General features: G+C 39.9%; 1 protein-coding gene across 30 annotated transcripts in view; it reads left to right on the top strand.

Moving 5' to 3' along the window:
* The first annotated feature begins 10,930 nt into the window (after positions 1 to 10,930).
* The window catches only part of Snap91 (synaptosome associated protein 91), a 120,279-nt gene continuing 117,789 nt past the window's right edge, over positions 10,931 to 13,420 (top strand). For all 30 annotated transcript variants that reach the window (XM_026410528.2, XM_026410531.2, XM_077802166.1 and 27 more), the window contains exon 1: positions 10,931 to 11,060. In XM_026410528.2, the coding sequence (XP_026266313.2) occupies positions 10,931 to 11,060 (130 nt within the window). The remainder of the gene's footprint in view (positions 11,061 to 13,420) is intronic.

Below are 13,420 nucleotides of genomic sequence, written 5' to 3' on the forward strand. Positions count from 1 at the left end.
CTCCTGAAGTAGAAATTCTGTAAAAAAAAAAGCACCCATCTGCTTATTAAAGCTATGGGAAAATTGTCTTAGTTAATAAAATATATCAAAACTTTGAGCATATTTTGGGAAGAAAAGAAAGTAAAATTTAGTCAGGAATCATGAGTCACAGTGACATATAAGTATTTTTATACTTGTTCCATACCCATCAAAATGTACTGCTAAGTTAACAAAATTGTAGTATTTTCACAAAACAGTAGTGATTAACCCTTTAAGCCTACTTTTGAACAATTATTGTAGACTTACTAGAATGTGTTTTAAGAATTCATCTGAAGTTGGCAAATTACAGGTTGAAACAATGTTTAGAATTCCTTGGAGAAAAGCCATTCAATTTGTAAAAAGTATCAGGCTATCTCCTTTCATTCTCTGTGCATGTGACCTCCTATAATCAATGGTTCCAGTGTATCTCAGAAATTAAAATTTCCAGAAAAATTTATTTCCATTGCCAATGTTACTACCCATGGTTTCCCATTGAACTCATTTATTTGGTATCTACTATGTTTGAAGTACTGTGATAGATATTGATCCATTTATTTGTTGGCTCTCTCATCAAACATTTATTTATCTGTACTGAAGAGAGGCCCAGATTTTATAGGCAAAATCTGATCAGATAGTTGCATTGTCAGGAAATTAATTTATATATTAAAAAATGAAAAAGACTTAAAAAAAAAAAAGAAACATAAGCCGGATGTGGTGGCACACACCTGTAATCCCAGCAGCTCGGGAGGCTGAGACAGGAGGATCTTGAGTTCAAAGCTGGCCTCAGCAAAAGCGAGGCACTAAGCAACTCAGTGAGACCCTGTCTCTAAATAAAATACAAAAAATAGGGATGGAGATGTGGCTCAGTGGTTGAGTGCCCCTGAGTTCAATCTCTGGTACTCCCCACCCCTAAAAAAAGCAATATAAAATTAACCCCATTTTTTCCCTACTGGAGAATTACCCAGGTGTGGTTTACCACTGAGCTACATCCTAAATTCTATTTACTTTTTATTTTGAGACAGGATCTCATTAAGTTGCTGAGGCCCTCAGTAAATTGCTGAGGCTGACCTCAAATTTGCGATCCTTCTATTTCAGTCTTCTGAGTCTCTGGGTTTATAGGTGTGCACTGCCCTACCCAGACCAATTAGCAATTTTAAAAGTTATTTTTGCTGTAAACAAATAAGAACATGAGATTATGATAGAAAATCATCTTTATACTAAATACATATAGATGCATTACATCAAAATTGTCACCAAAGAAGTAAATGAATTATTTTGATTATGTGTTTATCACTATAAGGAAACATGTTTGCATATTATTAATAGCCTAGTTTCTAGATCATGGAAAGACAGCTTACAAGTGACACGATAGTGCCAGATAACAATTGGACTAAATAAGGCCATGTTCATGCTGACCTTGATTTCTTGTCTCTGCACCCTTCCTTATAAATGGGACCACTTTATTCATATTTGCCAAAACAATGCTATTCAGATCAGAACCAAGCCTGATACAGGTAGTACTTAAGGATGACTTTTAATCATGGTTCTAATTTTTTTCCTACTAGCACTCCTATCAAATTTGGATAGTCTGCCGCTAAACTTTTCCCTGGGCTCTGCCTCTTTATGACATATTTGCCTGGATAATCAAGTGCTACCTGCTTGCTCTTCTGCTGCTGTAGCCAATAAATACCAAGTTGGCATGTTGAATATTACCGTTTGTATGCAATTTGGGCTTAAGTCACCTGCACCCTAAATCCTAGATGTACACTGAGGTCCACATCCCCCCCTTTTTCTAATCTATTAATGGACCCACCTAAATGAAGTGTTTGAGTACTTGTTTTTAGATGTACTTTGAGCAATGTATTCTATATAAACTTACTTATAATTATAAAAATAGTCATAAGATTATATTAGACTATTCTTCCATATATGGAAGAAAATCCACCAACTGAAGACAGCCTTGTGTCACTTAATTTCCCAATTAATTCTGCTTGTTTGCTGTTCTTCTGGAAACTTCCATGTGGGGAAAAAAATGCTTATCATAAAATGAGTACATCCCTACTTATCTGAGTTCAGATTCCCCTATGTAAGCTAGCCCATCCACAATCAGGGCCTTTCATGTACTCTGTGGGGTTAAAAGCCATAGGGCATTGTTTGATGCTAGGCACTTTGGTTTCCTGAGTCAAGGAGGCCAAGATGATGCTGGCAAAGTTTAGAGGCAGTGAGGTATCAAGTCCCAGAGGTATATGTGTAATCTTCCAAATGATGGTGACACTTAGAGCTGTTAGTGAGTATCTCACTTCCAGGCTTTCAGATGGTCATTATGGAGAAAAAAAAGAAGAAACAGAGACCCTTCAGCAATGAATTACTTAACTGAGGCCAGTACACTGTTATGAAAATGATTCTTCACACACACAGCATATGGAATGAAGCAGATGAGGTCAAGATATAGAAACACCTCCATGATAGCCAGCTAAGGCTCAGACAAGTGCAACTAGAAAAAGCACAAGAGATATTTTAAGGGTTTACTGATGTCCAAAAGTGGCAAGGCTACTGGGGGATTATAGCTCCCTGAAACTTGATGTACTTAAGCAGATGTAATCACCATTAAGGTTTTATAAGGAAGAGATTGTGTGGGTCAGGCAGGTTTCAAACATAGGTAGCCACATAGACCCTTACTGTTGTTAGAAATCAACAATATTTATGCTTGTAGTTCCAAATGAGCTACAAGTACTCCTTACTAGGGAATATATGATGGTGACGATCAAAAACATTCCCAAATGCAAAGTACAGCAACTGACGATAAATCATACAGTTGCCAGATGATGTTCCTTGTTGAATAATGTTAGGCTAAAGGTTAAAATCCCCCCAAAATTTCAAAGACACAAACAATCATATTTGTTAGTACAGATACATGTGCATCTTCAAAAGTTTGTGGAGTACTAACGAAAAATACTTTGATGTCTCCAGGAAACATTGTTTACTTATCAACTTGCTTATTTGATCCATATTTCATTACTTTTGCCCATGAAAGGGGAAACTAGGATTTTCTTGTAATGCCAATGTTCATTCTGTCTTATCAACAAAATCTGAGTGAACCTGACAGAGACTGTGGAATGATGTCAGTAGCAATGGAAACAAATTGGCTGTCTCTCTACATCTATCAGATATAAGAGATGAACCATTAACATCAGCACAGGTGTCATTAAACCAAATGCACATCTCTGATAAGGCCCATCTAGAAGCAGCTGATACAGACTTAATCCAAGTGCAGACATGATAATGCTAGAGCATTTCTTGAATTTTGTTCTTTTTATGAATATATTTAAAATCACTGACAGTGATAACAGAATGAATTGTTTTATCTTGAAAAGACAAAATTTTAAGATTAAGATATCTATTTCTTGAGTCATAAAGGAAAAGAAACACAAAAATCAACTGACTTGTTTCTCTGTGTGCAATCATTGGCACTCAGCACTATTTTAATCTATTTTCCTAAGGGAAAATGTGATCCTCGGCTGAAAACTTAGTTCTCCAAACTAATATTTTAAAAGAGACAAAATTATATATTTTATTTCATTATACTTCAGGGAAAGTTAATTTGGAAATTCTGCCATGAGAGTGGCAAAGTATGTGAATAAGCTGTAAACTTAGAGCCTGCTAATTTGGTAAGCTCCCACAACAGTGCTCTGTCTTAAGCATGACTCCTGAATGTCTGAAGCATAGGACAAAGGAAAGCACTGGAGGCAAGTTGAAAAGGAATTCAATACTGTTACTAGAAGGAGTGAGGCCTTACTTGTCCCAACCAGTTAGTTCAAACAGTAACACAGCTGTTCATTCTCATCTAGTTATACAGAACATCAAATAGCCTAGGGTTTCCATTTCTCTTTAATATTCTCTTTACTGGAAAGCCAAATGGTTGATGGATAAGAGATGTGTGTTATGCGCATGGGCACACACATACACTTGTCTCTTTCAGGAGGACTTTTTTGAGTTCGCCAGTAATCTATGTATGTTCGAATTACACCATTTGAAGGAGTATGCACTTCTCCCACCCCCACTACTGTATGCTGGAGCTGTACAAAGACAAAAGACTTTGTCTTCTGTAATACCTATGCAATGAAGTATCCAGTGGAGTCAGTCACTCCCTAAGCAACCCAGAATGTAAATCAAACAACAGAAAATGGAAGAAAAAGCAAAATAGTGAGAGGAAAACATCAAGAGATGCACACTTGAAATGAGACAGACTGTTTCAGTTCTCACATATTCTTGAGTTAAAGTTTACTTGGGAACTGACTTGGGGAGTAGCTCAGTGGTAGAGTGCTAGCCTAGCATGCCTGAGATACCACATTCAATCTTTAGGACCAGGGGAAGAAAAAAATAAATAAACCTGGGAAATCTCCTTTTTCAGACATTCTGACTAATGATAAATAAAAATGATTAATAATAAAGAAAAACTCATTCCAAAAATTCTCTTACAATCATCTTTATTTTTTATTTGTTTATTTATTTTGGTACTGGGGATTGAACTCAGGGGCACTCAGCCACTGAGCCACATCCCTAGCCCTATTTTGTATTTTATTTAGAGACAGGGTCTCACTGAATTTCTTAGTGCCTCACTTTTGCTGAGGCTTGCTTTGAACTTAGTGCCTCACTTTTGCTGAGGCTTGCTTTGGACTTGAGATCCTACTGTCTCAGCCTCTCAAGCCACTGAGATTACAGGCATGAACCACTGTAACCAGCTGCAATAATCTCTTTAAAATAGGAAGAGCACAAAATAAAACAGCTCTCTAATGTCTCCAATGACTATTTGCATGCCTGTATATGTGCTCTGCTTGAGCTTTTGAACAATCAACTACATCAGACCAATGCATGGTGGTTAGACCAAAAGAAACTTAGTTTCCACCTAGGTTATCAAAACCTTCCACCTTGGGCCATTTCCTCATGGAAGCCAACCACCATGTAAGAAATGGAACTCCCCTGGATCACTTCACTATGCATAGCTCAACCACAAGTGGAGGTGCTCCCCCTTAAACCCCAGCTGAGCTCCCAGGCAATGGCCAATTTCAACTGTCAGATGTGGGAGTGAATAAGCCATTTTGCACAGCTCAGCCTCTGTTGACTATAGCCCCAGCTGTCACCTGATTGTTACCACATAAAACATTTTAAAGGAGAACTACCCAATAGAACCCTGTTAACTCACAGATTAGTGAGAGAAGTAATATATATATATATATATAGTTTTAAGCCACAATGTTTGTTATACAACAATAGATACTGAACAGTCACACTAGAGTTAAAACAAGGAAACAAAATAAAAATACTACATTTGAACTTTTTTCACACTATAATGCATATAAAATGCACATATTCCTTTGAATATGCCAATTGTCATAGTGAGTTCATTGCTAACCTGTGTTTTAGGCAGAACAAGACTTAATAAACATGTTTGTCCTGGCTTGGAATATATATACTTCATTAACTTTGATTCTTAAATAACTTGAGTAGTTTTATGGATGAAGTGTTATACTTCCAAAAGATGATTTCATTGTTCGAATTGTATACTGAGACTTTATGCAGCCTACAATTTTTCTTGTCACACTAAAATGTTCATCCATTTTCTGGTCTCTTTCATTTTTCTCCTTATAAAAGAGAAGCAATCATTTCCTCTTTATACAAGTGCCAAGTGCATTCAACACATCAAATTTTGCTTTTTGTTGCCAATAGCTTTTTTTTTTTTTGTACCAAGGATTGAACTCAGGGGTGCTTAACCACTGAGCCACATCCCCATCCCCCCAGCATTTTTTTTTTAACTTTTTAAATTTTGAGACAGTGTCTCACCAAGTTGCTTAGGGCCTCACTGAGTTGTGAGGATGGCCTTGAATTTGTAATCCTCCTGGTTCAGCCTCCTGAGTTACTGCAATTACAGGAGTGTGCCATCATGCTCAAAAGCATTGTTTTTGATTTTGGTTAGAGATGTCTTATTTGTATGAAGGGGAATGAATATAATCCAATATGATTATTTTGGACCTTATATTTTTTTCTACTTGGACAGAAAAGCACCCCTGAATAAAATCATCCTTTACTTTTGCTTTACAAAAATGTTGTTTTTGGAGTAGGATAGGAACTGTCCAGCTCCACCTAAGGTTGTTGTCTGAGGTGATCAGATTTCTCTCAGCTTTATTTCTATTTCTCATACACCTGTTGTTTCTTATAAATAAACTGAAACAAAGAATTTGAAGACATTTGTCCTCATGTGTTGATATAAATGATTGGTTCATGTGTAATTATTATTGATTTGGGTTTTCTGTATTGAATTGGGTACTCAGAAGTAAACATTTGAACAAAATTAGAGACAGAAAAATCGGTATAATGGCATACATATGCATTTGCTCAGAAAATGGTGAATATATATATTTATAAAAATTGGGGGTTTCTTTGTAGGTAACCTCTTTTCTGACCACTGAGAGAGATTAGAAAATCTATCAATTTTTGAAAACATCAAATGTCAATTCTTATTCTTGCTTAAGATTTATTGAATAGCATTTATTATGTGCCTTCAAAAAGAATATGTTGACAAGGAATGATTTTTCTTCACCTCAATGTATTTCTTTCATTTAGTTAATTTTATTTCAACTTAGTATTTATAATTGTAACTCTAGATTCATGCCTATAAAATCCTGGCATCTCTTAATCTTTGTCACTAGAAATATTCTACTATTTCAAAGCTCCACAAGATCTTCCAAAACAACATACATTTCAAATGTTGGCACCACCCTTGACATAATTTAATTTGTATATAATAATTCTATAGTTGAGGGATTTTCATTTTTCTGCTAACACCCATGACAGGACATTGTGTGGTGATACTCTCACATTCATGGCACACAATGTATGCATAGCATATCTATCCTATGGCTCCACATATTTCCTTGGACTATATGGTATTTCATACAGTTGTAGGATTGACCTTGAAGCTATTACAATTTATTTTTGAAAAGTAAATCATTCACAGATTATTTTAATTATTATTGGAAACATGTTACTTGCTCAAAACCTATTAATAGTAAGATATGATACAATTTCACTATGAACTGTTGGAGAACCACTATGTTACATAGTATTTTAAAATTTTACTTTAATCTCCTAACTTGTTGACATATGTTGTTCATAACATTCTCTTATTCTTTTAATGTTTACAACATCTATTTCCCTTTTGTTCCTACCATTAAAATTTTGTGTCATTTCTTTCCTTTTTAAATCACTCTCACTAGAAGGATTATTGACTTTTATTGATCTTTTCAAAAATAAATAGCCTTTGGTTTCATTGATTTTATTGATTATTTGACTTTCTTCACTTTCATTGATTTTCACTTATCTTCATGATCTCATTCTTTTTGTTTATGTTGAATTTAATTTTTTCTAGTTTCTTATGGTTGAAACTTACACAGCTGTTTTTAGTTCTTTGTAATCTAAGCATTTTAATGCTATAAATTTTTCTCTAGTCACTGTTTTATCTGTATTCCAAAAATTTGTGCATTTTCATTATTCTTTAGTTCAAAGTATTTTTTAATTTTCCTTGTGAGAAAATTATATCCACAGTTTATTTAGAATGTGTTGTTCAGTTGCCAACTATTTAGAGATCTCCAGATCTCCATTAATGATTTGTGTGATTGTAATTATTCTAAATATACTGAGTTTAGCTTTATGGCTTAGAATATAATCTATCCTGGTGAAAGTTCTATGTGCAATTGAATTAAACGTGTGTTCTACTGTTGCTAGGTATAGTATTTTATAAATGTGATTAAGTTAAATTGGTTAATAGAGGCTATTTCAACTCATCTTACCCTTACTGGGTTTCTGTCCTCTCAACTACAGAGAAAAGAGCTAAAATCTTCAGGTATAAATGTGTTTCTCCTTTTAATACTTTCATTTTACCATTGTCCTATTTCGAAGCTCTGTGCCTAGACACATAAACATGCAAAGTTGCTACATACTGTTGATGAATTTTTATCATTATGAAAAGTGCCTCTTTATCCCTATTAATATTTTTTATTGTGAAGTTTACTGTCATATTAATATTGCCAGCTCTTTTCATTAGCTATATTGAGGTGTAAATTACATAAAATAAAGCTCCACAATTTTATGTATATAAATTGATGAGTCTTGAGAAATATATGCAGTTGTGTTCCATCACAGTCATGACATAAAACATTTCCATCACTTCAAACAATGCCCCTCTGCCCCTTTGCAATCAACCCCTCCCCCAATCCTGATACCTGGTATGTTTTCTCTATAGTTTTGCCTTTTCCAGAATGTCATACATCAAAAACAGTATATAGTGTTTTTGGTTTGGGCTCCTTCTAAGTAATTCCATTGTGTGGAATACTACATTTTTAAAACCCACTTACCAGTACAATAACATTTGGTTTTCCTCCAGCAGGAGCCCATTGTATGAGCTGCTACAAAATTTGAATAAAAATATTTGAATGGAAATGTGTTTTTATTTCCCTTGGGTAAATACCTAGTGTGGTATTGCTGGGTCATATAGTGAAACTAGTATTGGAAATCTGACAGTGGTGGTCTTGGACTGTCTTTCTTTAGTCATGAAGCTTCTAATTAGTGCTTGAATTAGTCCCAGCAGTTATGAAGTCATGACTGCATACTGAAAACTGCGCTCGGTGAAATCGAGGCCTAAACAACAAACTCTTGGTATTTGTAAGTAGACATATACATCCATGAGGCCAAACAGAGGTTACTTGTAGCTGGAGAAAATGTTGGGAAAATTAACATATCAAGTTCTGAACTTAATTCTATTGTGAGAATTTTAAAAAATAGATTAATATGACGATCTTTTAAAATGTCAAATACACGAAGTTATTAACCGAGTCCAAACCATTGTTGGGAAATTCATGAATAAGATACAAATATGCACACTCAACATCAAAGTGACATAAGATGTTCAAACCCTGTATTTAATTGGCAGAAATTACTTTTTTAAGGATACACATGATCACTGTCAAATGTAACCTATACTCTATTAATGACTTTCTTAATTATTCGTCCTTCCGCAGACCTCAGTATCCGTTTAAAGCTAAAGTGGCTAGTATTACCTGCCCACCCCAGCTCCCAGTTGTAACTGAGACAAGTCCAGGAACACTAAGGAGCAGAGGGCACACAGGTAAGGGCCGTGACAGTCAGGCAGAATCTGACATTTAAAATCGCCCTGCCCATCTGGGCCTCCGCTGCCTTTGACAGGCGGGCGTGTCAGAGACTGAGTGTGGGGGAGAAGGGGCTGGGCTCTGCCAGGCAGCGCGCGACGACGCCCTTGCCTTGGCCTTCACAGAGCAGAACCGGAGCAGACCTATAGCTCCACGAAGACAACGCCCGGCGCCGCTCACCGTGCATCCCGCAGTGGCCCGGCAGGTGTGAGCGGAGCTCGGGCACCGGGTGCTTGCGGGTGCGCAGCCAGCGCGCGGAGGGGTTGTTGGGCGCCAAGCGGAGAGGGTGACTTGCTGACTGGGTGTGGGCCTCCCTGCCTCCCCACATTCACTCCTAGCTCTTGCCGGAGATGCTTGTGCGCTGCCCCCCTCGCCTTTAAGCTCGCGGCCCAGGGGGGCGGCGTGTGTGAGTAGCTGGGAGGGGGCCGCGAGGCACTCCGCAGAGGGCTCGCGCGGGTTTGTCCGCCGCCGTCACCTGACTTCGTCGGAGGAACCACAGCTGAGGTGGGGGCGGGGATGGGGACGCAGCGCGGAGCTCTAGAGAGACGCGGCGGCGCTGGCGGAGGAGGAGGCGGCGGCGGGCGGGTACTCGTTCCTGGGGCTACGGGCGGCGGGCGCAGGGACCGCGGAGCTAAGGGCGGCGACCGGGCCAGGGCAGGAGGCATCGCGCCCCGGGGCCCCGGGTCCGCGCACGGCCGCACACACCCACCCGAGCAGCTTTCCTCCGCGGCCCAGGCTCCGCTCATCCTGCGGCGGGCGGCGCCGCTCCAGGGGCGGGGTGAGTACCTATGGCCCCAACTCGACCGCCTCCCCTTTACCAGGGCTGCGCGGGGATCCGGACCGGATAATCCTAGGGCGCACCGAAGGGCAGCGGCCGGGTGACAGCTCTACGGCGCGCTGGAGAGCAGGCGGGGGGCTGGGCTGTCAGCCCAGCTCTGCTCCAAAACCCAGAAGGATGAGGTGCTCAGGCACTCGGGTGACTCCGCACAGTCCCCGGCGGCCCCTGCAGCGGGATATCGGGCTAGGGAAGGGGGCCCGGGCCAAGGGCCTCGTGGGCTTTGGAGGCAGAGGCGAGGAAGGAAGGGGAGGCGAGGGCATAACATGGCGCAACGCTAGGATAATCTCCACCGCGACCGAGGGAGGACGAGCCCGTGGCTGCAGCAGCTTGGAGAGGAGGAGGGAGGTGGCCAGGGCTTGGATATTTGATTCATTCTCCGAAGCCTGCAAACTGTTGAGAGGAAACGCTGCGGCAGCTGAGAGTGGGATGTGGGGCCCCCTGTGGGCGCAGCGTCCAGGGAATAACCCCAGTGCACACCGGAGCTAGTCCCGCACCTGAGGATCAGGTTGCAGGAAAAGTGCTGGTTGAGAGAGGGACACCAAAGGAGTAAGGCGGGCTTCATTAGGGGGTGGGGAGATTGGGAACAGTGTCACGATGCTGGACTGGAGCCCTGCTGGGGTTCCGTAAGGGCTCTACTCCAGGCTATCACCCTCTGTACCGCGTTGGATGAGCAGGCTTGGCGCGTTGCTGGCCGGGAGAGGTGCTGCCAGGGCGGGGTCGGAGGAGGAGAGAGCCTCCGTGCGGAAGGAGGAGGCAAGGCCTGGGTGCTTGGAGAGTAGGGAATGCGGGTTAAAGCGGGACTATCTCTCCTTCTTTCCTGCAGAAGACCAGGCTGTAGACACGGCAGGAGAAGATGTCGGGCCAAACGCTTACAGATCGAATCGCCGCCGCTCAGTACAGCGTGACAGGCTCCGCTGTCGCGAGAGCAGTCTGCAAAGCCACCACTCATGAAGTGATGGGCCCCAAGAAAAAGCACCTGGACTGTAAGCATCTCTTTATATAAGTGGGACATGCGCACCGCAGACTCGCCGGGGATACCGGCTGCATGGCCTGGCTTAACTGTCGGGAATGCTGCAGCCTTGGGGCTCCCAGCCGGGTTGCCCCTGAACTGGAAATCTCCAGCTGTGGGGATGTCGCCTTGGGTCAATCCTGAAACCTTATCTTTTGAGCTCTGTTCTCCTGTTGACCTCCAAGGTCTTGGAGGGGAAGTTAGAGATGCTTTTCACCTCCCCTTTCTTTCTCCACAAGCCTCCCTTCTCCACGTTAAGAGAAATCAGAGGTTCCACAATCAGAATGGTGGTGGTGGGGGGAATGAAATCCTGGAAGGTCAAACTTGACCCTTTAGTATTTTCCTAAGTATATTTTGGGTAGTTCTAAAGTAGTACTATCTTTTGATCTTTTTCAACATTGCTATTGAGGTTTTGTGTGTGTGTGTGTGTGTGTTTCAGAGAGAGAGAGAGAGAGAGAGAGAGAGAGAGAGAGAGAGAGATGTCACCACACCAAACTGAAATAAATTCAAGCAATTGAATGAGGAAAGGACACTTCTGAGATAATGGTGATTTCATTTTACACATCCTGGCACACTTCTTTGTCCCTTTCTCAGAAAATGCTAGGTGGAACGATTATGCCTTGATCACAAAATGGATGTACTTTCTTGGCATTGGAGATGGTGCAATTTTGGATTAAAACACGTAATTCATCATACTTTTTTCATATTAGTTATTTAATGGAAAAAGGCTTTATTCTCATTTGGTATCTATATATTTCTGAAAGGTTTCATTTGATTAACATTGTAAGTCTTTTGTTATTGAAGGGTAAATAGGGACACTTAAAAAAAAAACAATTTCACCTACTTTGGTAGTGAGGCTCCTCCTAAGTAAGGCTACATCAGAATGTATTTTACAGTTTCTGTTCAGTCTTTTTGACCTGCTTAGAATCTTCTGTTCTATTAGATGTTTGTTGATAAAGATTCATGTTGGCATAAGACACCCAGGTATAGCATGCCCATTTCTCCATCTGGCTTCCTTTGCCCATTTGCTAGTTTTCTTTTGCTTCAGACCATCCCCCACTGCTTCTCTCCTGCAGCTGAGAGAATGGCATCAGTGTTAGAACTGACTCTAGCCCTTTCATCTGCAGAAGCAAAGCTTGAGGAGACTTAAAACTGGACATTGTAAGACTTGTCCAGCCTTTAGAACCTGTTGTCTCATAGTATTGGATTTTTTTTTTCTAGAAGCAATTCTGAAAGGAGAACACCATTACTCCTTTCCTGAGAGAATGTTTAACAAAACTTATTGATTACAATATCACATGTTATACACGAAATACAGGATAAGAGAGAGGCCACCAGGGCCAGGGCACCTCACAGAAGTGGGAATTATAAATTTATGACCAGCTCATTTTGTTGCAGCATGCTGAATCATTTAGCCATTTTTCCATCAGTTTCCCCAACTCTGAGAGGATGACTCATGTCTTATTGGTGTATGTCATCTAGAAAATTCTCATAATAAAAAAGTAGAGGTTATGGATTTGCAAGATACCGATCTATCATAAAGATGATAGATTAGTACATTTCAGACAACATTCACTGGTTTGAGCATTTTATTAAGACATTATTCAGATAAAGACTGAGTTTTTTAAAATAAAAAAATTAGTCACATTTGTCTGTTAGGTCTGGAAAAGTTCAAGTTTTTGGAAATAGGATGTTTTCCTAGTACCTTCAGCACATATTAGTAAGGGCAATTTCAAAAATATAGAAAATAAGGGGAAGATTCCATGTTAAAAGAAAGTGGCTGAAATAGGCATTGGTATTGAATAATTAATATGATTAATCATACTAGCCAAACATTTATTGAGCAGTTACTATATGCCTATCACTGAGCTTTACATTATCAGTCTGTCACCGATTAAGTCCAGTAAGGGTGATTAACTTCTATGGCTTTTAGCTACTGCATTTAACTGCCATCTCTAGTTTATTTAGTAATATTCTCCATTGGGAAGGAAGAAAAGGTACCATATTAACCTAACTGGTCTAATCTTAAGAACACCTATCCCCTTTGCATGACTCTGTAAAATTGAGCATCACAACCCACACATGTATTACAGTCTCTGTGCATGAAAATTTTTAATTCTGTCACAGAAATGAAGGAAAAACAAGCACTAAAAGACTATTGGTTGGTGTTTTTTTTCTTTTTAATGTTTCACTTTTCCAATAAATCATAAAGTAAATTATCTTCCATTTAAAACCAGCCTGTGGGTGAAATTTGGGAGGATGGTATCATGCCACTAACATATCCTATTCTCAAAAGGGATGATATGGGAAACCTAAATATATGTTGTTTTGTAT

Source organism: Urocitellus parryii, chromosome 8, assembly GCF_045843805.1.
Source record: "Urocitellus parryii isolate mUroPar1 chromosome 8, mUroPar1.hap1, whole genome shotgun sequence".
Taxonomy (NCBI): Eukaryota; Metazoa; Chordata; class Mammalia; order Rodentia; family Sciuridae; genus Urocitellus; species Urocitellus parryii.